The sequence below is a fragment of the Ailuropoda melanoleuca genome, chromosome 15 (assembly GCF_002007445.2).
Source record: "Ailuropoda melanoleuca isolate Jingjing chromosome 15, ASM200744v2, whole genome shotgun sequence".
NCBI lineage: Eukaryota > Metazoa > Chordata > Mammalia > Carnivora > Ursidae > Ailuropoda > Ailuropoda melanoleuca.
This window is the reverse complement of record NC_048232.1, coordinates 22,130,346-22,156,625: the sequence shown is the minus strand read 5'-3', so window position 1 is coordinate 22,156,625 and position 26,280 is coordinate 22,130,346. Positions and strand designations below refer to the sequence as shown.

At 45.3% G+C, this 26,280-nt stretch overlaps 1 protein-coding gene across 1 annotated transcript in view; it reads right to left on the bottom strand.

Moving 5' to 3' along the window:
* Positions 1-26,280, bottom strand: part of KIAA1217 (KIAA1217 ortholog) — a 290,928-nt gene that overhangs the window by 11,937 nt on the left and 252,711 nt on the right. The window contains exons 8-13 of the mRNA XM_034644365.1: positions 14,695-14,902; positions 9,755-9,885; positions 9,058-9,205; positions 6,866-7,313; positions 4,037-4,220; positions 526-689 (exon numbers count right to left, since the gene is read on the bottom strand). Coding sequence (XP_034500256.1) covers positions 526-689; positions 4,037-4,220; positions 6,866-7,313; positions 9,058-9,205; positions 9,755-9,885; positions 14,695-14,902 — 1,283 coding nt within the window. The remainder of the gene's footprint in view (positions 1-525; positions 690-4,036; positions 4,221-6,865; positions 7,314-9,057; positions 9,206-9,754; positions 9,886-14,694; positions 14,903-26,280) is intronic.

Here is a 26,280-nt window from a genome sequence, read left to right as displayed (position 1 = left end):
GGTGAAGGGATTGAAGATTTTTCATAAAATTGTAACTACTCAACAGTCAGTGCCTTTAAGAAAGGCCCGCCCGTACTATGTCTCCTCGAAATCGTATTTCACATAGCACAAAAGACAAAACTTGACAAGTGAAGTGGAAACTAAAACCCGTTGAACGTCTTTCTGGACAGCCTCTCACAACTGTGTTAGCTCATGTAACTTTGTTAAGATGGTCTTTCTCTAGCTTCCTCCCCCCGCCCCCCATTTTCAATCTTATGCCGTCTTGCTGAGGAAGTAGCTTGTGATTTGCACTTTACATTGTTGCAGCTGAAAGTCAAGTAAGGATAAAGCTCGAGCTGCTGAGTCTAGTCCAATAACACCGGTTGACATTTTCCCATCTGTGGGGCCTTCCTGTGATTTAGCTTAGTCAAGTCTCTCCTCCTCTGCCTTACTACCTGTTGGGTTCTAAAGGAGAAGACATAGAACCTTGTCTAAGGGTATCATTTGAACCCAGAGACCAGTTTACCAGTGCTTAACCCATCAGACCTTAGCGGTGGTGTTCTCCTTCCTGCTGGTGTAGACCACATCGCCGGACCTCGTGGTGGTGAGCCCTGATCCTGGCAGGTAGCTCCGCCGAGGGGGCGGGGGAGGAGGAGGTGGGGACTTACCCCCCAGCTTGTCCAAGTCTTGTTCTGAATTTGGAGAGTCTTCTGGAAAACAGTGTGTCATTGGAAAGTAATCTTTGCAAGATAATGTCCAGAACAGTGTATTTCTAGAAATTCGATGCACTCTGACTTAAACATTTGTCTAGTCTCTCCCTATGGTGACGATTAAAGGTATAGACCCTAAAGCCTGACTGACGTGAAATCTCAGAAAGATCCTGCACAAGTTAACTAACTTCTCTCTGCCTCAGTTTTCTCATCTGTTCAATGGGTATCATTATAATCTTCTCCACTGGGGTGCTGTGAGGATGAAATAACTTAATATACGGGAAGCATTTGGAGTAGTGCATACTGGCTTATTGTAAATGCAAGTATGAGCTATCCTTAGTCAACAAAAAATCTGGGTATTACTTGGAGAGATGAAATACTGGAGCCTAAAGACAAGTCCAGGGGCACCTGGGTGGCTCAGTCGGTTAAGTGGCTGACTCTTGGTTTCGGCTCAGGTCATGATCTCAGGGTCGTGGGATCGAGCTGCACGGTGAGCTCTGCACTCAGTGTGGAGTCTATTTGTCCCTTTTCCTCTGCTCTCCCTACCCCCCCATCTCCAAAATAAATAAAATCTTAAAAAAAAATACCAATCTAGAGCCCCGTGCACAGCCTCTAAAGCCTCCATCCCTCAAGTCTGAAAGACAGTGTGAGCAGGAGGGGCCAGACCAGTGGACGCTACGAGAATCTGGCCACTGAAGGGCCAAAAGGCAAGCAGGAGGCAGATGGAACAGGAAACAAAGTCAGTGAGAAAGTGGATTTTTGGTCACGGTTGTGTGGTTGGACAGTGTTCTCTGCTAATGAAAGGAGGCCGTAAACAGAACTACAGAGGTATAAAGATGGACGCCAAAGGTCAGAAAATGCAGATATCTGCTTAGCGTTCTCCAGAAAACTGCCCCCAAAAGGCACTTAATAAAATTTAAACAGTCGGCCCCATTCCTGCCTTTCTCAGTCAATATTCCTCACCTCTGCCCTTCACCAGCACTCAATCTGAGAGCTCACTAAAGCGGGAGAACCAGAACTACGCGGTCAGCCCTCGCAAGCGGGCTTTGCCCCAGCTCTCTCTAGAAACACGGTGCCCTCCCTGGAATGTGTTGCTCTCTTCTGAGCAACCTAGTCAGAGCTGTTTGAGGAGTTTCTACTTAAGATTGTAAATAGAAGGTGGGTAAATCATCGGGGTGAAATGCCCACGATTACGCGTCATGGACGGCTCTAGCCTCATGCATAAGGGTGCAAGGTGGCAAGGCCCAAGCAGCCCTGGGCCACCTGGCTGGTTCCTAAGCCAGCAGCCCAGCCTGGGGATGGCTTCAGCAGCTTTGTGGGCCCCTCCAGGGGCTAGCCCAGGCTGATGGGCCCTGGGGGTGGGCCCAGGTCTCCTCTCCTGTGTAATGACAAAGACTGCCTCTTTGACCAGATTTGGTGAGGCTCCTCCGAGCCCTCTTCTCCACTAGGCTTTGTCCTTGGTCGGCTCAGCCCAGTTTTAGCAAAGAATTCTACTAAGTCAATTTAGCAAGAACCCCCTGTTCTTGACATCTGATCTGGTTCCGCATTCCCTGCCTTGGACATCCAAGCCCTCGGCCTGCCTTTAGCAAGAATCTCCCTAGCCTTGATATGCTGCCTTCAGAGTTGAGTTCAGTTTCTCTCCCCCTGCTGCAGTGGTCTTGAATCAAGTCTTCCTTGGTCTTTGTAACACACAGCTCTGCGAGTAATTTGTCCTTGACACGGAATGAGGCTACAATCCCTAAAACTTTCCAATGCTGTGCAGGAGCGAGTTAGCGGTTCGTTCCCATTATCGAAGTAGTCGGTGTGCACAAGAGGAAATACAGAAAGTTTTTTCTTTTAAACCCTCAGCGTAGAATTTTACCTCAGTAGTAAACACAAATAAAAAATCCATGCCGAGTAAGTAAAAGTGATAGAAACCAACGTTTGCAGGTAACGGCTTGTACCCTTATGCGTTTCTCGTAGTCTGCACATTAGTGGACTCTTTCTGATAAGAAACGAGGCCGTGTGTTAAAAAAAATAAAAACCAAGGGCATCTGGCTGGCTCCGTCAACGGAGCGTGTGACTTGTGATCCCAGGGTCGTGAGTTCAAGCCCCATGCTGGGTGTAGAGTTTACTTAAAAATAAAATTAAAATAAAGAGAACAACAAGAACATTTTAACTGAGTGAAAAATACTTCGGGGACTAATTTTTTAAAACTACTTCAGGCAATTTTTTTTTTAATTTGAAGGAATAAAAAGCCCAAATGCGGTAAGTTAACAAAATGTCGTGTTATTATTTTTGCTTTTATAATCATGGAGAAGGAACAGTTCCAACTTATAACTGTTTTTTATAATTTACTTGTGAGTCTAAAACACCCAGGGACTCTCTGACAAAATTAATCATGGAAGGAGCCAAATGAGGCCAGAGAGAAATAGAAGGGGGTAGATCCTAAGCTGTGAGAAATTCGTCATGGGAACTCTGGGAGAAAAGCCATCTTGGGGAGAGCAGAGCCGCCCCTCCCGGGCCCCTTCGTTCCCGGGCATGTGCTGCCTCACCCTCCAGGGTCCCTCAACAGGCCTCACACAGCTGGCAGGTGGGGAAAGGAGGTGAAAAACTTAGCACAGACTGATGGGAGAGTTTCTGTGAGTGGAATTTTAGAGAAGCTTTGGGGAAGGAGGTCAGTGGTTATAAACTGTATCTACTTTCATGTTCCTGGGCATGCAAGTCAGGATGGCGATTCCTTTGCAAATTAATTTTAGTTCCTGGACCAGGCATCATTGAACGTGGCTCTGAGACCCTGGGCTGCAAGTATAATCGTGTCTTTGTACACAGCTCTGAAATCAGAGTAAGGCATGGGGCTTGTTGGTTGCAGATTGAGTAGGCTGGGTTTTCTAACAGTTATTTTATGTTGTTAGTGACACGTTGATGCTTAACTTCCATAGTTTAGTTGGTTCAATATACAACCTAATAATTTTGATTTAAAAAATGCAATTTCGCGTTATGATCTAATATCCCCTTGGGAGCTCATAAAGGCTGGCATTTTCCTCCCGCAGCATATGAAAAGCTCTTACTTTAAATGCGGCCCTCTTATTCTCCCAGCTGGTGCTGTGAAGTGTCATAAATTCATAGGAAATGTAGAAGCTAGGGATCTAAATTTTACCTTACTGGGCACTATTCTAGTACCCTCATGCAGAACACAGTTTCCCTGGGTGGTTGTGGTTAAAAAGTGGGAATGAGAATCTAGCGATACCTGAGGATTCATTCTTCCAATTTCACAATTTTATAAAATTCCCAAGAAGTGAGAGATTGGGCCTGTTGGCCAGTACGTGCTTCAGCAGCCGGCCCGCCCAGCTCTGGGAGCACCTCACCTGAAAGTTCTAGCTTGTCTCCTGGGGCATCGCCCTTTGGTTGTGGGCCCATGGCTGGTGGCATCTCCAGGTTTGGAATTGACTTCATGATATTGGCCTGAGCTTCTTCTAGCAGCTTCTCAAACTCTTTCCCATTATAGTGGTCCAGGTTTTGCCTCTTCTCTTCCCATTTCCTTTCTGCTTTCTGCAGGAAAATCGCAAGTGAAGAAAGTTTAGCCACCAGAGGGAGAGCTCATTAGAGATTTCATGTTGGTATAGGGGTAAGTGTGACACAGGTAAAATGTTGATAAAATAATGCTCTGGCATCCGTGCTGAGGGCCATTTTTGTACCTCAGACGAACCTGCCTCTGTGCTCTCTGCCACTTAAGCCCAAGTGACTGACATTCATTCACAGAGAAGCGAGCTCAAAAACCCGAATTCACTCGTTAACCGATTACTGAGCACTTATGCTACCTTTCCATAGTAATAAAAAGGACACAGGGATATGGTTTCAAAAGTACTCATCCCATAACCAAGTTTCTGTTCTTGAAACTGAGTTTTCATCGCAGAGGAGATGTGCAAACGGACAGCAACAAAAACCAAAACACTCATTGGGAACAAAGATTCCTAGACCTCCATTCCATGTCTGCCTAAGAATTGTTATATGGGGTCAAACATTCTTATGTATAAAATGGGGGTTATTTCAATGACCTCTAAGCTCCGTCAAGCTCTACAGTAGGGGGAAATACGTGAAATGCATTTTTAAATACCCGTACATTTTTGAAAAGGACATTTTCCTGTGATTTTGGGGCGGCACAGGCATCATTCCAGATGGGCAGAGGAGAAGTTGCACTGGGATTACTAGAACCCCACAACGTAAGAAGGGGAGGAGACCGAGGAGATCGCTTCATTAGCGCACTTTACACAGGAGACGCTGGGGCGCAGGGAGATGAGGATTCGCCCAAGACTCACTCCATGTAAACAACAGTCTCCACCATCACCATCCTTATCAGCTCCTCCCTGCTTCCTCTGTCCTCCCTGGCATTTATTATCCCCTGGCGTACACTGGTTCTCGTCTCTCCCTATAAGCGCGTACGTTCCTTGAAAGCACGGACTTTGTCCCTTCGGTTCACTGCCTGCCCCGGAGCCTGTACGGACCCGGAGCACAGCGGGGCTCAGATACTGGGTGTGAAGGAAGCTCCCCTCATTCGTCAGCAGCGGGTTAGACAGAAAGTCCCAGGCCTGACTTTCTGCGGATCAGGGCATTTTTAGAGATGACTTATAAATTGAAACTTACAGTACACGCATACCAACGGTAACTACGCTCAGTGGGTTCTCAACAGATACTTGTTACATGAACGAGTCGTCCTACTGACATCATTTCCATACAGACATGTCTGAAGGGGCAGATCCACTCCTCCTCGGGAGGAAACGTGTTTTCAGGCTGCACCCCTGCCCCGCAATCACATTTCACCCCTCCTGTGAGATGCATTTTGTGAGCGGCTGGCTTGGATCAGGGCCACAGCCACTGACTTGGGGGTGGGCAGAAGCCAGGTAGGGTTCAGAGGCCCGGCTGCCATGACCGTGGCCATGGCAGTTTGAAGAGGTTATTTTTCTCTTGAGACCTGAATTACCCACTGCGGATGTGCGAGAGAGACAGGACGGTCAGGACCAGGGTCTGGGCTAAGGAGTGGAGGACACATGGGGCAAAGGAAGGAGGAAGCATTGCAACTCAGGCACTGACACCAGCTCTTGATAAAAAGAATCTTTAAAAACATGGCCTGTTTTCTGTTCTGTGATGTTAGGACCTAGTTTTCTCTTTCCATTTTTTGATTAAAGATTTTATTTATTTATTTGATAGAGATAGAGACAGCCAGCGAGAGAGGGAACACAAGCAGGGGGAGTGGGAGAGGAAGAAGCAGGCTCCTAGCAGAGGAGCCTGATGTGGGGCTTGATCCCACGACTCTGGGATCACGCCCTGAGCCGAAGGCAGACGCTTAACGACTGCGCCACCCAGGCGCCCCTCTCTTTCCATTTTGACTGCCTCTGCCTTTCATCCCAAGACTATGCTAATTACTTCCCATCCCACTCCCTTAATTCTAGACACACACCTTAATGCATTCTGTACATTGTTTCAGAGTGCTTTTCTGAAGCTATTTTTTTTATGGCCGGGCCAAGCAGCAGTATTTTTTGGAAGGCCACCCCAGGACCCTGAGACATCTCGGATGCTTGGCAATCTCCTCTAAATCTGGCTTCAGCCTGTGTTGCCAGCCTCAGCTCCTCGGTCTTGTTCCCATTAAACAGGTTTACTCGTGGCTCTCTTCGCTCCAGCGTGCCTCCGTCCCAGCCTGCCCTCACCACCCTGCTCCGCTCGCCCAGAGTCTACTGATTTTTCGAGACCACTGGCAAACCCTCTTCAGGCCTGCATTCACCAGTGGTAAGCCGGGGCTGGCACGTGCTGGCTGGGGGGAGCTGACTCACAGTTCTCCCCAATTGTACATTCCCTGACATCCTGCTGTAACTTGACATTGGTGATGGTGAGAAAACACACCACAGAAATGGGCAAATTCTACAAATCAGGGCGTGGTTAAACACTTCCCAGCACACCAGGGCCTCACCTCCTACCCTTCTTGAAATCTGATGACTTTTCTCTTAATCTGGCCACTGAAACCCATTTATAGGGCTAAAAAATCTATCTTTGATATAATCATATAAATATTTGACAAAAATCTATCTTTGATACACGTACACATATATGTATTATCTTTACAACCAGACGATAAACTCCTCAAGGAAAGGACCATGTGTTATTCCCTTATGCGGCTATGAGAAATGGAAATAGGACCGTACCTCGATAGACACCGCCCTGTTCTTGGCGCTCACGCTGTGGATTTCCTCGATGAACAAACTCTGCATGGTGGAACCGTTCATGGGTGTCTGTGGGGACTGCGGGGCCTGAGCGGGCGACAGCGTGGAGCTCCCCTCCTGTGCGGCGGCTGGAGGGCTGGCTGGGTGAGGACCGGTCCCGGCAGGCAGGTGCTGGGCAGGGTTCAGCAGGGCAGCGGAGAGCTGGGAGGGCTGGACGACCACAGAGGAGCTCTGTGCGTGGTGAACGGTCAAGGGCACCACTTCCGACTTCACATCGCCGGGGACTCCTGCCGCGTGGAGGGGCTGGCCCGAGGCGTGGGGTGCCTCCTCCTGGCTCTTCAGGACTTCGGCGGCCGTGGCCTTCTCCATGGCCACATACTGAGCGGCCTGGGCGGCATCTGCACCCTTCAAGAGCCCGTCGGTGACACGTCTGGGAGAAACCAGGCACAGCAGCATTAACTCTTAAAATGGGTAGTTTGTATTTTATTTTCATGGCATGGCCTTGAACGCTGTGTCATCCCCAAGCCAGGCAAGCTGCTGTTGCAAAATTAAGACATTTCAAAACCCGGAGTAGCAGCTCAGGGTTGAGAGTTTCCATAGCAACTTCCTAATGCCCTCCGATTGCCTCCTGGCTGTCTCTAGTAGCTGCTTTCTCAGTCCTTCCCTCAAGAGATGGTCTGTCTCTCCCTTTCCACTAGCACCGTCATGCCCAGCCAGACGCCATTCCGTCACTATCTGCATGACGGTGGCACATATGACACTAACAATAACTCCTGTACCCAGTCCTGGCTGGACAGCCCTCAGAGATACTCAGTTCCAACGCCCAAAGCTTCCCGAGCCCTCCACGCTCTTCTCCTTCTACTGTCGAAGCCCTGGGGAGGGCAGCTCATACAGCTGACCTTTGAACAGTGTGGAGGGTGAGGGGTCCTGACCCCCGACACAGTGACCCCTCAAAAAAACTTAATAGCCTATTGTTGACCAGAAGCCTTACCTAAATCATAAACAGTTCATTTACATATATTTTGTATGTTATCACTGTATTCTTACAATAAAGAGAGAAAAAATACTGAGAAAATCACAAGAAAACACATTTACAGTACTGCCCTGTATTCATCGAAAAAAATTCTTACACAAGCGGACCCGTGCAGTTCAAACCCGAGTTGTTCAAGGGTCAAGTGTATTCTATTTCCTTGTCCATGTGCTTTATGTCACCCAGCCTCCCGACCTGGACTCGGCCAAGCCTTTCTGCAGGTCAACAGTGACTTCAAATCTAGCAGCTGGGCTGGTCCTCATCTTCCTCTGGTTTTTGGGGTCATTTGAAGCTATTTGTCTATTTCCACCCATGGTGCAGTGGAAAGGACGTGGTTTTGGGGTCAGACAGACCTGTGCTTGAATGTCATCAGTCCAGCCATGTTCTAGCTATGATGTGGGGAACCTTACCTTTCTGAGCCTCAGACAGTTTTCTATGGAATCTAATAACGATGAGGACGAGGACAGGAGGATGAGAACGCCTTCTAATGCCGTCCTCGGGGGCTATTGTTAGGGTCAATGTAGTTATATGTCAGACGGTGTCAAACTTGACCGATAATCTTTAATCGGTGCCTCGTGTTCTTATTAAAATGTTCTCTCTTTTTTGATTTGAAAAAAGACAATTGCATTTGGTGACTCTGCTCTGCTACTCCCTTCTGTTTCTTTTACCGACACTGTTCCTTCGATCCCTGAGGGTCCCCAAGGATCTGTTCCCCCTTTTCTGTCTCATGCTACTGTGCCCTTTCTTCCACGGCCACTAGTCATCTTCATGAAAGTGACTTCCAGTTCTAAACCTCTCCTCCCACCTGCCCGCCCCCGCCTCGAGTTAGGCAGCGCCTCGCCTCTGACACCCTCTCTTGAACTTTGGTGCGCGTCTCTGCTTCTACCTGAAGGCATCTGTGCTCCTGGATGGAAGGAGGCTAGTAAAATATCATGATCCATTCTTCACCTTTAAAGAACCAGCTTCAAATGATTTTTTTTTTTAATGTCTTACTAGGTTTACTAATGTTAACTAAGGCTGTGCCAAACGCAGCCGGTCCGAGCTGAAGACTCGGGACCTCCGGTCATACTGCAGAGTATTTGGGGTGGGAGGAGTCGCTGCCTCCCTTCGGGACGTCCCCCCCTCCCCGGGGAGGCACGGTTACCTCCGCAACATGGTCAAGGTGTCGGTCATGCCCCGCACCCTCTGGAGCAGACTGTCCAGCCTGTGGGGCTCCTCCTTCAGAAACCGCACGGCCTCCACCTCTATCCGCAAGATGGCTCGCATCTTGTTTTGTAGGGTTGGAAATTCTCCTGCAAGCCAAGAGCAGAGGGTGAGTTGTAGGAGAAAAAGCAGAACAGGGAGCCCCACCCCGCATGCGCACTGGATAGGGCTGGACGCGGGGGTTCGTCGGCCACCGTGCACGTCTTCAGGAGGCAGATGCCTGTCAGACAGAGCTGGGCTCCAGGTGGCCTCGGGCAAGGGCGGAGGTCCTCTGCGCCTCATTTCCTGTCTCTATATTTGGGATAAAGGCAACTGTCCCTTGAGGTCATTTGTAATGAATTTGGCACGGGTGCCCTGGCACACTGAAAGAGCCCAGTGGAGAGAAACTGTCACTAGAATCCCTTAGTCCTAGATCCCACTGCACCCACTAAAATAGAAGCCCCAAGAACACAGGGGTATTTGCCTATTTCGCTCAGTGACGCAGCCCAAGTGCCTGGAACAGCGCCTGGCACACGCAGGTGCTTGATGACCACTCGCACGCACACATGCATGAATGAACGAATCCTTCTCTCCTGGACAGATGTCTAAACACCCCAGGAGACAGGCTTCGGATTTCTCCCTTCAAGGAGGAGGCTCACCTTTCAGGGTAGCTACAGCTTCTCCCACTTGTCGCAGGAGGAAAGCCCCGTCTTCCACGTCTTTTAGAGTGACCACTCGGCTGGCTGATGTGGAGTCCTTCTTCAAGTCTTCAACAAAGTCTTCCAGCTCACTGTGGGGGGGGGGGAGGGGAGGAGCAGACCGGCAGATGGGGGTGAACACCGAGGTCCTCAAAAAGGACAGCAAAGGGCTCGTCCCAGCCCCCCCGGCCTTCCGCTAAGATGGCAGCTCACAAGAGTAGCGTGGTTTGGCTTAAATAGTCTGCTGAGGTGTAAGGCAGGTGCAAGGAAGTTGTTCATGGGGATGCCCTGGTTGGCCAGAGAGAAGACGGTGGCTGGCTGACAAAGGACCCATTCTTTATTTTCAGGGGGGATGCTGATGCCAAGTAAGGGAGGGGTGTGTGCACTTTGTAATGTGACAAAGGGGATCGAGTGTGTGCACCATAGCGAGGCAAAAGGAGGGGTCCCGATGGGTTTAGTCAGCCTTCTCAACTTGGAACTTGATATTTTGAGCTGGATAATTCTTTTTTTTTTTTTAAACTTTTTATTTTATTTTTTATTTATTTTGTTCGGCAGAGATAGAGACAGCCAGCGAGAGAGGGAACACAAGCAGGGGGAGTGGGAGAGGAAGAAGCAGGCTCATAGCGGACGAGCCTGATGTGGGGCTCGATCCCATAACGCCGGGATCATGCCCTGAGCTGAAGGCAGACGCTTAACCGCTGTGCCACCCAGGCACCCCTGGATAATTCTTTCTTGTAGGGGCCTGTCCTGTACATTGCAGGGTGTCCAGCAGCACCTCTGCCCTCTAACCACTAGATGCTAGTAGCAACCCCCCCTCCCTGAGCCTGTGACAAATAAGGCTGTCTCCCTGGGGGAAGGGAGAGGAGGGGAGGGGAGGGAAGTAAACTTGCCCCTGATCGAGAACCTTACACTGACGATCTCATCAATAAGGACTGACTTTTCGCTCTAAGCTACAGAGGAAAAATGATCACAGATCTGATTTCTGGTGTTTATGTGTGTGTAAGAGAGAGGGTGTGAGAGAAACACACACACACACACACGCACGCACACACAGACACATATACACACACATCCCCTAAGGTACCAGGGGATAGAGTTCCAACAGAACTAAATTAAGATCTTCGCTTCAAAATGCAAACCAACGAACCAAACAAACCGACAACATCCTGTCCCCCGGGCACGTTAATAGCCGCATCCTAAACACATGTTTGTATCACTTCCATTTGCCTGTAAATCTGACAACAGAAAACCTCTGTTAAAGAACGTGGAGGAAAAGGATGTTGAGAGGGGAAGAACCACTAGGTGGCAGCAGGTGACCAGCATTCCACCTGCCTGCGTACAGGGCTTAGAGCAGGCGGGGGAGAGAGAGAGGACACAGGGGGTCTGCAAAAAGATGGCCTTCCCAGACCCTTCCCCCTAAGTGGGTGCGCAGACGGAGTTGCGGATGGCACAAACACCATGGCAGGGATTCAGGCAGGATGCCAGGTGTGTTTCACAAGGACCATGGGGCAAGCACCAAATTCATCTGCTGTAGAGAAGTGGGATGGGGTTTCTGGTGACGTCCTTCATTCCGTTATGGAAAATAGACCCAATCTGCCTGTGATCCCTTCAGATGAAATGACACAACTTCAAAACCAAAAGGGAAAGCCTCATCGACTCCCTGTCCTCATCTGTGAACTATGGAAAGGTAGCCACTGTTCTGTGGACCCACCCATGGGAAACTTCTTACAGCTACCACATCCCTGAGGAGGCAACATGTGCTGTCCCTCAAAAGCACTCTAAATACGGCACCTATGTGTGGAAAAGTTATTTTCCATTTCATCACCAAACTGAAACATTTTAGTGTGCAGACAGGACACACTGTCCAGTCCTTCCAAGCTTTGAGGGAAGAGTTAAGATCCAAATGTTATCACGGTTCCGTTAACAGCCCACAAGCCTGCCAGGCTGCAATTAATACTCCTAGGAGCTATCATCTGACCCCAAGTCAGCCTGCCTAAAATTCTATTTTAATCTCTCCTACACAGTGTGCCTCTTGGATTTCAGAAGTCTGCATACAGGAGACCCTTAAATGTCACAGCTTTGCCTTTGTTGATCAAGGAACATACACAAAAGTGTATTGATATGATTGTACACAACAATGTCACTTCTCTTCATTCGCTTATGATATCTTTTAGAAAGCAGTCGGATAAATTTGTTCATTCACAGTGTAACAGAGATCAGCGAGCTAAAATGAACGCTGAAGACGAATTTTCAATATTACATAATCAATATGACTTGAGATGTGAACTCTGCTCAAAGGAATGCCAGATGTTCACAGATGCTGTGGTCTATTATGTAAATCTGCTCTATTTGTGTTAGCTGCTTTCCCTTCTACCTTAGTTAAAAAGAAGCATCAATTTGTCCAAATATTTTTCATCTATTAGTAGAAGCCCAATTATTATTTCCAAATGGAAACCCACTAAAGAGGAATGATCTTGATTCAATTTCTCTCCACAGTTCTAGACCCAAATTTCATTTCTCTGCCATCTGAATGGCTCACCAGTAACTTATCCTAATATGACACCCAAGGGAACGTATTTTCCTGTGTGTGTGTAAGGAGAAGAGCAGGGGAAGGGAAGGGAGGGAGAGGAGATCATTGTTTTCTTAATGTTCCAGAGTTGAACTTTCCGGCTGTCTTTTGTAATCCGCTCTCCATCGCTACTCTGATGCCTCTAATCAGTCCATTGCATTTGATTTTTCTTCCCATTCCTATTTCTACTCCTTGATTCAGGCCTTACTGATTTTTGACTGAACTGTTACTATGCTTCCAATATGGCTTCCCCGACAGCGATGCTTCCCCCTCCATCAGCCCCGCACGTGATCACCAGAGGGACCTTTCTGAAACACAGCTCTGACTTCACTACGTCCTTGATTAAAAAAACTGTCAAATGTGAAGACACTTCAGGATGTCCCCTGTAGCTCTGTAAAATGCACATTCTCCGGCTCCATCCAGACAAGTTCTGAATCTGGGCTTGGACCTATGAGCTTTCATGAAAAGCCCGGGATCCTGGTTTCTGTCACGTGATCTTCCAATCTCGGTCAACACAGGCCCCACAGACGTCAAGCAGGCATGCCAGGCTGAGTGTGGTCTCAGATATGGGCAGTCACCAAGCAAGCGGGAATGGCGTTACCCAGATATGAGACATGATCTAGCATCTTGCACCCACTCTCCTGCCACAGTGGGAGACCCGCAATTCTCCAAGGACACCTTGCGCCTTCCTTCTCCTGAGACCTGCTGCTTCACAGGCTCCTCTGCCCGGGAGCCCCCCCCACCGCCACCAGCCCGCACTGACGGAACCCCACCTATCCTCCAGGCCATCTTGGTTCAGTTTAACAAACCATTTGAAACCCCACTATAAAAATGGCACTGCCCTGGGCCTGGGGGCACATGAAAATAACTTATTTCAGGTTAAGTCCTCTTGATCCTGGGGGCCCAGAGGAATCTCTCCTTTGTCTAGGTTCACCTGGCACCTGTCAGTCACCTGCTTTGTGCCGTACACATTCTCGTATGTTCGGCTTCCCCAGATTAGATCCCTCCTCTGCCCTGTGCACATCTTACCCATGTGTGGCCTCCGCACCATACGTCCCCCATTCCCCTTCCTACCTCACTCTGGGGTGGGCTACTAGTCCTGGCTGGTATAGAGACTAAAGATGCTTTTTCTAGGCCAGAAGCAAGACTTACCTCAGCTCCTCAAGAAACACAATCTTTAAAAGAAGAAAATTTCCTTTTTTGTAAATTAATTGGAAAATTGATGAAATAGTCTTAAAAGGGTATGTATTTTTAAAGAAGCTTTCAAGAAACCTCTGAACACCTAGATTTAGACAACTGGGCTGTCACAAAAACATTTCCGACGAACAATAGCCTTATCGCCTCATGGTGGGTGATCAACTGTCTACACATGCATGAACTACATAAAATTTTGGAAGCGATTTTGAGAGGTTGGTGAACAGTGGTCAAATTCCATTTTTTTAGGAAAATAAGAACTCTAATTTTCTTTTCCCCTCTGGACTGCTACTGAGAGGGACGTTCTATTTTTAATGTGACATGCTGGGTTGGCATCTGAAGTGATACAAGCTCAGGTATCAAATAGGGGATAGAAAGTAACACTTTCCATCATGGAGACTTCTGGACCTTCTGCTCATGAGAAGAATGGGAAAGTTGTTTCTTTGTAGTCCCAACTGGGGAGATTTAAGAAGCGAATTACCGGCAGTAGGAGAACCCAGAAAAATGACTATTCATGATACTAGAAGGTGAAATCATTCTATGATAAATCTTCATTGCATAACAAAACATATATTACCATAAAAGATGGGCCTGCCCTACTGACTGGGGAGTAATAAAACTGCTCATTTCAATAGTGGGAATTGATAGGTGCTTTCAGTAAGAACCTCACAGAAGATTGATAATATCCAAGGACATATCTTTCATTCCTGGATCAGACATACTTTACACATTACATTCTTCTTCTGCACTTTTAACTACAGTCAAATAATAGGAAGATAATTTTAACACTGTTATTTTGGCTATTAGTTTTCATTTACTGAGATTAAAGGCAGACTTCCCATGTATCACTGGGTCCTGCCATTCGCTTCCTTTAATTGGATGTGCTGCCGAGCCCTACATAGGAGTGTGGTGTCCCGGTTTTTAAAGAGACAAGCGCAGGTGAACTTTCTGGGGCTGGATGGAGGGGCGCTACGGGTCCACGGATGCCCAGAAGGGGCAGAACTCCAGCGTGTACCCAGTAGGGGCTCAGGAGAGAGAGCAGGAGAGAGCAGCACCGAGGAGGGGCCTCGTGTCTCGGCAAGGACAGGGCCCTTTCTGGGTCACACAGAGGAACACGCAACAGGTGCTGGGCACTCACCACAGCTTCTTCACGATCCTCTCCTCTTCGCGCAGGTACTTCTGTCTCTCCTGTTCCACCAGGACACGCTGTCGCTGCACGGGGTCCTCCAGCCTCTTCATTGTTTCAATCACTTTGCCGTTGATCTCCAGCTCAGCCTTCTTCATCATTGCCTTCAGCAGCTCCTGGTTCTGCAGCTGTCGAACAAAAGAAATCAGCCTCAGCGGGGCTCAACGGACTGCCTGACGGTCTGGGGAAACAGCCCCGCAGCTGAGGATTTGTGGCAGCGAGAAAGGGAAGGAAGCGACGACCGTGTTTAATATTGCTACTTCAACCCCCATCCGAGGTTTGGCTGCCAACAGACGACCAGACGTTCGTCTGTGTCTGCAAAAAAATTAGGAGGCTTTCTAGACTCTGGTCAGTGCATCCTGGACAACAGGCATAAACTCTCGTTGACGTGTTTTTATAGGAGCAGCTGAAAACACCAGCTTTGGGGCAAAGCACTCATTTTTGGATGGTTTTCTAGATCTGTGGAAGTGCCTGGGAATCATCTGCAAGCCCCGAACTGAAACAGAACTGAGCGGGTGATAATGCAGAACGCAGTCGTCCAGCCCGCCCTCCCTCCTTGAAGCCATGTGACCTTGGGAACATCACTTTCTCTTTCTTTGCGCAAGACTTCAGCCCCAAGAGTGGAACCTTTAGGAATCTGGCTTATGGTGTCAGGAGAAGAACATCTATAACGTTGGGAGAGGTACTCCCTGCACCAAAATATTTCTTCCCACCTACTCTAAGCCTCCTTCCATCACAGTGCCCGAAATACCCTTATTACTTGGTCTTTTAGATCTCAAAGGCTTTTTTTTTTTTTTTTAAACCTTTGACCCCCTTCACCCGTTTCTCACATCTCTTCCTCCGGCAACCACCCATCTGTTCTCTGTATGTATGAGTTTTTTGGGTTTTTTTTTCTTCCCACCCATAAGAGAAAGTTGCACAGTATTTGTCTTTCTCTGACTCATTTCACTTAAGTTATGTCCTCAAGGCCTGTCCATATTGTCACAAATGGTAAGATTTCACTCTTTTTTATGGCTGAATAATAGTCCATGGTATATATATACACCTCATATTTTTATTTTTTAATTTTTATTATTGAAGTAAAGTCGATATACAATGTTATCTTAGTTTCAGGTGTGCAACGCAGTGATTCAACAATTCTATACACTCAATGCTCAATGCAGTAAGTGTAGTCACCATACACTATTTTGACAATATTATTGACCATTCACCCATTGATGGACTTTTGTTTCCATATTTTGGCTATTGTAAATAGTGCAGCAGTGAACACTGGAGTGCATATATCTTTTTGAGTTACTGTCTTTGCTTTCTTTAAATAAGTACCCAAAAGTGGAATTGCTGGGCTATATGGTAATTCCATTTTTATTTTGAGAAACCTCCATATTGTTTTCCACAGTGGCTACACCAATTTACTTCCCCACCAACAATGTATGAGGGTTCCTTTTTCTCCACATCCTCACCAACATTTTTTATTTCTTGTCTTTTTTTTTTTTTTAAAGATTTTATTGATTTATTTGACAGAGATAGAGACAGTCAGTGAGAGAGGGAACACAAGCAGGGGGAGTGGGAGAGGAAGAAGCAGGCTCCCAGCAGAGGAGCCTGACGTGGGGCTCGATCCCGGAACGCTGGGATCACGCCCTGAGCCGAAGGCAGACGCTTAACCGCTGTGCCACCCAGGCGCCCCTATTTCTTGTCTTTTTGATACTAGCCATTCTGACAGGTGTGCGGTGATATCTCATTGTTGTTTTCATTTGCATTTCCCAGATGATTATAATAGAGTTGAGTATCTTTTCATGTACCTGTTGGTCATCTGTGTCTTCTTTGGGAAAATATCTACTCAGATCTGCCCATTTTTAAAAATCGGATTGTTTGGGTCTTTTGGTATTGAGTTATACATACTCTAGATACTAACCTCTTATCAAATACATGATTTGCAAATATTTCATCCCATTCAGTAGGCTGCCTTTTCATTTTATTGATGGTCTCCTTGCTGTGCAGAAGCTGTTTACTTTGATGTAGTCCCGTTTGTTTTTTCTTTTGTTGCTTTTACCTTTGGCGTGTTTCAAAAATTCATTGCCGAGACCTATGTCAAGGAACTTACCACCTATGTTTTTTTTCTAGGAATTTCATAGTTTCAGGTCTTATGTTCCAGTCTTTTTTTTTTTAAGATTTTATTTATTTATTCGATAGAGATAGAGACAGCCAGCAAGAGAGGGAACACAAGCAGGGGGAGTGGGAGAGGAAGAAGCAGGCTCATAGCGGAAGAGCCTGATGTGGAGCTTGATCCCATAACGCCGGGATCACGCCCTGAGCCGAAGGCAGACGCTTAACCGCTGTGTCACCCAGGCACCCCTACGTTCCAGTCTTAAATCCATTTTAGAGTTAATTTTTGTGTTTGGTGGAAGACGGTGGTCCAGTGTCATTCTTTTGCATGAGGCTGTCTAGTCTTCCCAGCACCGTTTATCAAAGAGATTGTTCTTTGCTCATTGTATATTCTTGGCTCCTTTATCATAAATTCATTGACCATATCTGTGTGGGACCATTTTTCTGGGCTCTGTATTCTGTTCCATTGATCTGTGTGTTTGTATTTATCCCAATACCATCCTATGTGGATTATTATAGCTTTGCACTATACTTTGAAATCAAGGGAGTGTGATGCCTCTTGCCTTGCTCTTTCTCAAGATTGCTTTGGGCTCTTCAGGGCCTTTTGTGGGTTCACCTTGGATCAAATCCCAAATCCTGGCTACTATGAGACTTTGGCATGTTACTTAGACTGACTTGGTCTCCACTTCCTTATCTTTAAGGATGAGGACTCACTTCCCGTAGCAGAGCTAGTTTGAGGATTGAAGGAGGTACTGCTTGATATAGGATAGGTACTCGACGAATGTAGATTTGGCTCTGGACTATTTAAGTGTATCAGTTAAAAGAGAATCTGTGTCCCTCTTGTTTATACGGGTCCACGTACCAAACCTCATGCAATCGCGGACCGCTAAGGCCTAGTACTTGACGTTGGTGGTTGCATGGATAGTGCTTCCAGATGAGCTCAAGCCTCTTGGCAATTTACTATTTTCCCCTGAATTTTATGTAGGCTGCCAGCATGCATCATACCACAATATCCATAGAATTTTCCATATAGTTTCCAGAGCACTCTTGTTTCTTACCCCAGAGAGTATACGATGTGCAGTTTGCATCTGGTTTCATAAGAATTTAGTCATAACTTGAGTCCTGTTTCCAAGTCCAGTATTAAGGATTGCTCTGGGGCAGGACAGTTTTCTGACAGCATATCCATCAAGTGAATGTATTCAGTCAGCCTCAAAGACCGTAGTTACATCATACCTATTATATCCTACCTAAAGCTTCCCTGAAATTGCCATTAGCTGCTATTGGTTCGTTTATTTTTGTGTTCTGGTTTCACGGACTGGAGGACAACTACTGTATATAGCATCCTGGGAGGGACATCTTCATCAGCTGTCCATTATGTGTGCAAATGCCATCTGACCATGTTACCCTCAGTTCAGCACTTCATCATTTTGTCCAGTTTTGCTGAATAAAGATAAGACATTTCAACACGAGCAACAAGCAGAGCCCCATCCTGTCCCAGCACCAGCTCTACTGATTAACCGGCCATCCAGAAAGAGATTGCCTGCATTCAGTTTCTAGTTTTACGTCTTAGTAACCAAGTGACTGTGGGCAACTTATTAATCTCTCTGTGTCTATCCATTGGAAGGGGCAATCATCGTTCATATCTCATAGGCTGGTAATGGAGAGTCAGTGGGGGAATAAAGTGTTTATCACAGCGTCTGGCACAAACCTGGCCGCGGGGGTGGGGCCTGCAGTTTTGTCTGGGAGGGAACCAAATAAAATGTGCCCACCCTTGGGTTACTTCCTCTGAATGACTCATAATTATGCCCTCATTGCTTTTGCTAATAATGTCAGTTTATTGTGGTCTTAAAAACAGCCAGTATATTGCTGAAGGTCACCATGCATGGAGGGTGGTGAGTCCCTCCCTTGCTCTCTGCTGCTCCAGCTCTGCCCACGAGGCACAGGGAAGTCTGGCCCTTTCCCCTATCACCAGTCTCCTCACACTACAGGCAGCTGGCACTCCCTGCTCTAACCACACAAACCTTTCAGCTCCTTTCTGCCACAGGGACTTTGCACCTGCAATTCCCTCCATGTTGTAATTTTTGCTCTCCACCGAGTCTCCAGGACACAGGGCCACTCACAGCAGGTACTGGATAAATACTGATAAATGCATGAATTAGGCAGTAATGCTGATAATAATGAACAAAGGAGAATCTGAAATTCCTTCCGAGGTGGTAGATATATGGGCTGACCCAGAGGCTCAGATATGCCTTGGGCTCAGCTCTCATGACAGTACTGGTTGTTGAAGACACAGCAACACGGCCTGCTACCAAAATGGCACACTTAAATTCAATGCCACGTGTCAAATCCCACGGAGCTATTTCCTTCGAAGGGGTGAGGGGATGAGGGGTCACAGACATGCAAGGGATAAATAAGTAGATGATTAAGCGTGTTGAAAAGTGATGAACACCTGGGTCCTATCCCCCGTAGAGATTCTGATTTAACTGGTCTACTGGGCAGCATGGGCATGGGGCATTCTTTCAACTTCTCAGATGATTCTGATATGCCACCAAGGCTGAGCATTATGCCAAAGAAAAGACTCTCGGATGGAGAGATGATGTCACCATGCCACGAGCTCTGTACACAGCCTTCTGTCCCGAACCCTCCCGCCAAATCTCACAGACAAGCTCCAAAAAAGTTATGGTCCCATTAGCAGTGGGTATTAACTATCACGCTGGACATTGTTACTGGAATATTTAAGATTCTTAAAATCAAAATTTGGAAGATGGGAAAAGTAAAGCCCTGAGAGGTTACGTAAGTTGTGCAGGGTCCCTCAGTAATTAAGGGCAGAATCAGGGTGAAAATCGAGTGTTTTGAATTCAACCCAGTAATTTTTGAAGCACCCCAAGTTGGTCCTCTAACAAGGTAGGGACATGTCTGTTTTATTCCCAGCCACAAGCCCAGTTTCTGGCACACAGTAGGCACCAAACACATATTGGCTGTACACATGAATTTCAACTGAACATTACTCAGAAGCCTACAGACACAGCAGAAGAACACAACTGTACGTAATACTCAAGTTATTGAACTGGTAACATGGCAGATTGCATTCAAATTATTCCACTTGAAGAGGAGGTTTGCCTGGAGTTCCAGGTTATATGATCCCCCTTCCAGAAAGAGGGGCTCACCGGAGCCGGCTAGGGGGAATAGAGAGGGAATTTTCCATAGCACGGAGCTGGCACCCAGGCAATGATGAGTTAATCGTGAAGGAATAAGCATGTGCCCAGATTCTCCTCCTATTTTCCTCTAGTCCCCCACCCTCCTGCCTGGTGTTCCAGCCACTGGCCCCAGGACACAGGATGCCCCTGTTCATCCCAGCAGTGTGGGAAGTGCCAAGCTGAAGGCAAGATGTAGGTCCACACGGCTCTCTAAATGCTTCAAATAAATTAGTCATTAGCAGTTCATATCATTACATGTATTTTTGTTTAGAAATGATACCTACACGTCAATTAACTTAAAACCCCTCTATTACAGTTTACAAACAATAAAATATACCCATTACAAGTGTACACGTCAGGGAATTTTGACAAATGTATACATCAATGTAACCACCGCTAAGAAGATAGACAACACTTTTTTTCATCACCCTAGAAAACGCATTCATGCTCCTTTGCAACCCATCTCCCCAAGCCCCGGCCCCAGCAAACCACCGATCTGTTTTCTGTCCCTAAAGATTAGTTCCTCTTATTCTCCATGGACATATACATGAAATGACACAATATGTAATCTTTCGGGTGTGGCTTCCTCCCTTCAGTATATCGTTTTTGAGACCCAGTGTACTGTTGAGTGTTTTAGTAGTTCCTTTATGCTAATGCAGCGTAGTATTGCATTGTGTGGCTAGATCAACTGCATTGATTTATAGTGTATATACTAACATTTTTGTGTGTGTATAAATTGACTTGATTCTGATGCTCTTGCTTTAATTTACTTCTTTCTGGTAGCAATTTTTGTAGTCTTTTTGATTCTATATATACACAATCATGTCATTTGTGAGTAAAGCCCATTTTACTTCCCTAGGGGTATGCCTTTTCTTTCTTTTTCAAGCCTTATTGCACTGGCTAGGATCTTCAGTACAATATTCAACAGAAGTGAGAGCAGCCTTCCTTGCTCTTGTTTCTGATTTTATGGGGAATGTGTATAGTGTCTCACCATTAGCTATGTTTTCTGCTGGTTTTCAGACATCCTTTATCGGGTTAAGGAAGTGTTCTACTAGAGTGCTGAATGTTTTTATCATCAGCACTGAATTTTGTCGCTTTTTTTTCTGTATTTATTGAAATGATAGGATTTTTTCCCCTTTATTCCATTAATAGGCTTAAATACATTGACTCTTTTTTTTTCTCATATTAAAACAATCTTACATACCTGGAATAAAAACCAGGACAATATATTACCCTTTTTATATATTGCTGGATTCAATTGCTAATATTTTGGTAAGATTTGTTACATATATTTTCATGAGGGATACTGGTCTATGTTTTCTTTTCTTATAATATCTTTGACTGGTTTTNTTTTTTTTTTTTATTTTATTTTATTTTATTTTATTTATTTATTTATTTTTTATTTTATTTTATTTTATTATATTGTGTTAATCACCATACAGTACATCCCCAGATTCCGATGTAAANGTTGATGCTTCATTAGTTGCGTATAACACCCAGTGCACCATGCAATACGTGCCCTCCCTACTACCCATCACCAGGCTATCCCCTTCCCCCACCCCCTCCCCTCTGAAGTCCTCAGTTTGCCTCTCACAGTCCATAGTCTCTCATGTTTCATTCCCCCCTCTGATTACCCCCCTTTTCTTTATCCCTTTCTTCCCCTACCGATCCTCCTAGTTCTTATGTTCCATAGATGAGAGAAATCATATGATAATTGTCTTTCTCTGCTTGACTTATTTCACTTAGCATTATCTCCTCCAGTGCCGTCCATGTTGCAGCAAATGTTGAGAATTCGTTCTTTCTGATAGCTGAGTAATATTCCATTGTATATATGGACCACAGCTTCTTAATCCAGTCATCTGTTGAAGGGCATCTCGGCTCCTTCCATGATTTGGCTATTGTGGACAATGCAGCTATGAACATTGGGGTGCATATGGCCCTTCTCTTTACTACGTCTGTATCTTTGGGGTAAACACCCAGTAGTGCAATGGCTGGGTCATAGGGTAGTTCAATTTTTAACTTTTTAAGGGACCTCCACACTGTTTTCCAGAGTGGCTGTACCAACTTGCATTCCCACCAACAATGTAGGAGGGATCCCCTTTCTCCACATCCTCTCCAACAATTGTTGTTTCTTGCCTTGTCTATCTTTGCCATTCTAACTGGCGTAAGGTGGTATCTCAGTGTGGTTTTGATTTGAATTTCCCTGATGGCTAATGATTTTGAACATTTTTTCATGTGTCTGTTAGCCATTTGTATGTCTTCATTGGAAAAGTGTCTGTTCATATCTTCTGCCCATTTTATGATTTGTTTATTTGTTTCTCGTGTATTGAGTTTGAGAAGTTCTTTGTAGATCTTGGATACCAGTCCTTTATCTGTGGTGTCCTTTGCAAATATATTCTCCCATTCCGTGGGCTGTCTCTTAGTTTTTTTGACTGTTTCCTTGGCTGTGCAGAAGCTCTTTATCCTGATAAAGTCCCATAAGTTCATTTTATCTTTTATTTCTCTTGCCTTTGGAGATGTGTCGTGAAAAAGGTTGCTCTGGCCGATGTCATAGAAGTTGTTGCCTATGTTCTCCTCTAGAATTTTGATGGATTCCTGTCTCACATTGAGGTCTTTCATCCATTTGGAGTTTATTTTTGTGTATGGTGTGAGAGAGTGGTCAAGTTTCATTCTTTTGCATGTAGCTGTCCAATTTTCCCAGCACCATTTATTGAAGAGACTGTCTTTTTTCCACCGGATGTTTTTTCCTGCTTTATCAAAGATTAGTTGCCCAAAGAGCCGAGGGTCCATTTCTGGGTTCTCTATTCTGTTCCATTGGTCGATGTGTCTGTTTTTGTGCCAGTACCATGCTGTCTTTGTGATCACAGCTTTGTAGTACAGCTCGAAATCCGGCATTGTGATGCCCCCAGCTTTGTTTTTCCTTTTCAACAGTTCCTTGGAGATTCGGGGCCTTTTCTGGTTCCATACAAATTTAAGGACTATTTGTTCCAGTTCTTTGAAAAATGTCCTCGGTATTTTGATCGGGATAGCATTGAAAGTGTAGATTGCTCTGGGTAGTATGGACATTTTAACTATGTTAATTCTTCCAATCCATGAGCATGGAATATTTTTCCATCTTTTTATGTCTTCCTCAATATCTTTCAAAAGTGATCTATAGTTTCTAGCATATAGGTCCTTTACGTCTCTGGTTAAGTTAATTCCAAGGTAACGCATGGTTTTTGGTGTTATTGTAAATGGGATGGATTCCCTAATTTCTCTTTCTTCAGTCTCGTTATTCGTGTATAGAAATGCAACTGATTTCTGGGCATTGATTTTGTATCCTGCCACCTTACTGAATTGTTCTATAACTTCTAATAGTTTGGGAGTGGATTCCTTTGGGTTTTCCATATAGAGTATCATGTCATCTGCAAAGAGAGACAGTTTGACTTCTTCTTTGCCGATTTGGATACCTTTGATCCCTTTTTGTCTTCTGATTGCTGTTGCAAGGACTTCTAGTACTATGTTGAATAATAGTGGCGAGAGTGGGCATCCTTGTCGTGTTCCTGATCTTAAGGGAAAGGCTTCCAGCTTTTCCCCATTGAGAATAATGCTTGCAGTAGGCTTTTCATAGATGGCTTTTATGAGATTGAGAAATGTACCCTCTATTCCTACACTCTGAAGGGTTTTAATCAGGAAAGGATGCTGTATTTTGTCAAATGCTTTTTCTGCATCAATTGAGAGGATCATATGGTTCTTGAGTCTTTTCTTGTTGATATGATGTATCACATTGATTGATTTGCGAGTGTTGAACCATGCTTGCATCCCAGGTATGAATCCCACTTGGTCATGATGGATAATCCTTTTAATGTACTGTTGGATTCTATTAGCAAGGATCTTGTTGAGGATTTTGGCATCCATATTCATTAGAGAAATCGGTCTGTAATTCTCCTTTTTGAGGGGGTCTTTGCCTGGTTTGGGGATCAAGGTAATATTAGCCTCATAGAATGAGTTTGGTAGCTTTCCTTCTGTTTCTATTTTTTGAAATAGCTTTAGGAGAATAGGTATTATTTCTTCTTTGAATGTTTGGTAGAATTCCCCAGGAAAACCGTCTGGGCCTGGAGTTTTATTATTTGGAAGGTTGTTTATCACTGACTCAATTTCTTCATAGTTAATTGGCCTATTTAAGAAATCTATTTCTTCCTGTTTCAGTCTTGGTAGTTTATAGGTTTCCAGGAAGGCCTCCATCTCTTCCAGATTGTTTAGTTTTTTGGCATATAGCTGTTGATAAAAGTTTCTAATAATCCTTGCAATTTCAATGGTGCTGGTCGTGACCTCTCCCTTTTCAGTCATAATTTTAATAATCTCAGTCCTTTCTCTTTGTTTTTGGACAAGTTTTGCCAGTGGTCTATCAATTTTATGGATTCTCTCAAAGAACCAGCTTCTAGTCCTGTTGATCTGCTCTACTGTGGTTCTGGTCTCTAATTCATTGATTTCTGCTCTAATCTTGGTCAACTCCTTCCTTGTCAGTGGGTTAGGCCTGTCCCTCTGTTGCTGTTCCAGTTTCTTGAGGTGAGAATATAGAAACTGCATTTTAGATTTTTCTATTCTTTTGAGTGAGGCTTGGATGGCTATGTATTTCCCCCTTAGGACTGCCTTTGCAGTATCCCATAGGTTTTGGACCGTTGTGTATTCATTCTCGTTGGTCTCCATAAATTGTTTAATTTGTTTTTTGATTTCCTGGTTTATCGAGTCATTCTTGAGCAGGATGGTTCTTAGCCTCCAAGTGTTTGAGTTTCTTCCAGGTTTTTCCTTGTGGTTGAGTTCCAATTTCAGAGCGTTGTGGTCTGAGAATATGCAGGGGATAATTTCAATCTTTTGGTATTGGCTGAGACCTGTTTTGTGTCCCAGAGCATGATCTATTCTTGAGAATGTTCCATGGGCATTTGAATAGAATGAGTATTCTTTGGTTCTGGGGTGTAGTGTTCTATATATATCTATGAGGTCCAACTCGTCGAGTATGGCATTCAAAGCCTTTGATTCTTTGCTTAGTTTTTGCCAGGGTGTTCTGTCTATTTCTGATAGTGGGGTGTTGAGGTCCCCTACTATTACTGTGTTCTTATCTATATGTCTCTTTATTTTGGTTAAGAGTTGGCTTGTGTATCTTGCTGCTCCCCTGTTGGGGGCATATATATTAATAATTGTCATATCCACTTGTTGAATACTTCCTTTAAGAATAATATAGTGCCCTTCTGTATCTCTCTCTATGGCCTCTAGTTTAAAATCCAGTCTATCTGATATGAGAATTGCTACTCCAGCTTTCTTTTGAGGTCCATTTGCGTGGAAGATGGTACTCCATCCCCTTACTCTAAGTCTGAATGCATCTTTGGGTTCAAAATGAGTCTCTTGTAGACAGCAAATGGATGGGTCATGTCTTTTTATCCAATCTGCAACCCTGTGGCGTTTTATGGGAGAGTTTAAGCCATTTAGATTGATAGAGATTATTGACAGATATGATTTTAATGATGCCATTTCTCTTTAAAGTCTTTGTATCGGTTGTGACTTGCTGCTCTGTATCACTCTTGGGGCCTTTTTACCTTTATAGAGCCCCCCTTAATATCTCCTGTAGGGCTGGTTTCGTGGTTACGAAATTGGTTAATGATTGGCGATTTTGGAACGTCTTTATTTCTCCATCAATTCTGAATGACAGCTTTGCTGGATAAAGGATCCTTGGCTGCATGTTTTTCTCTGAAAGAGCTTTAAAAATGCCCCCCCAAGCCTTTCTCTCATTCCAGGTCTCTGTAGACAGGTCTGACGTAATCCTGATACCTTTGCCTTGGTACGTGAGAAATTTCTTTGCCCTGGCCGCTTTCAATACTGTATCCTTGGATCTAATATTTGCGAATTGCACTATGACATGCCGTGGCGTAGGTTTGTCCTGGTTGAGCTTGGATGGGGTCCTCTCTGCCTCTTGGACACGAATGCTTGTTTCCCTTGCTAGATTAGGGAAGTTTTCAGCTACAATTTGTTCAAATATCTCTTCTAGACCTCTGTTTTTCTCCACCCCTTCAGGGATGCCGATGATTCTGACATTGGATCGTTTCATAGAGTCAGTAATCTCCCGTAATCTACATTCGTGGGCGTGGATTTTTTTAAGACCAGCTTCTATTTTCGTTTTTTCTTCTACTAACCCATCCTCCAATTCGCTAACGCGTTCCTCTGCCTCGGTGACCCTGGCCGTCAGAGCCTCTAGTTTTGACTG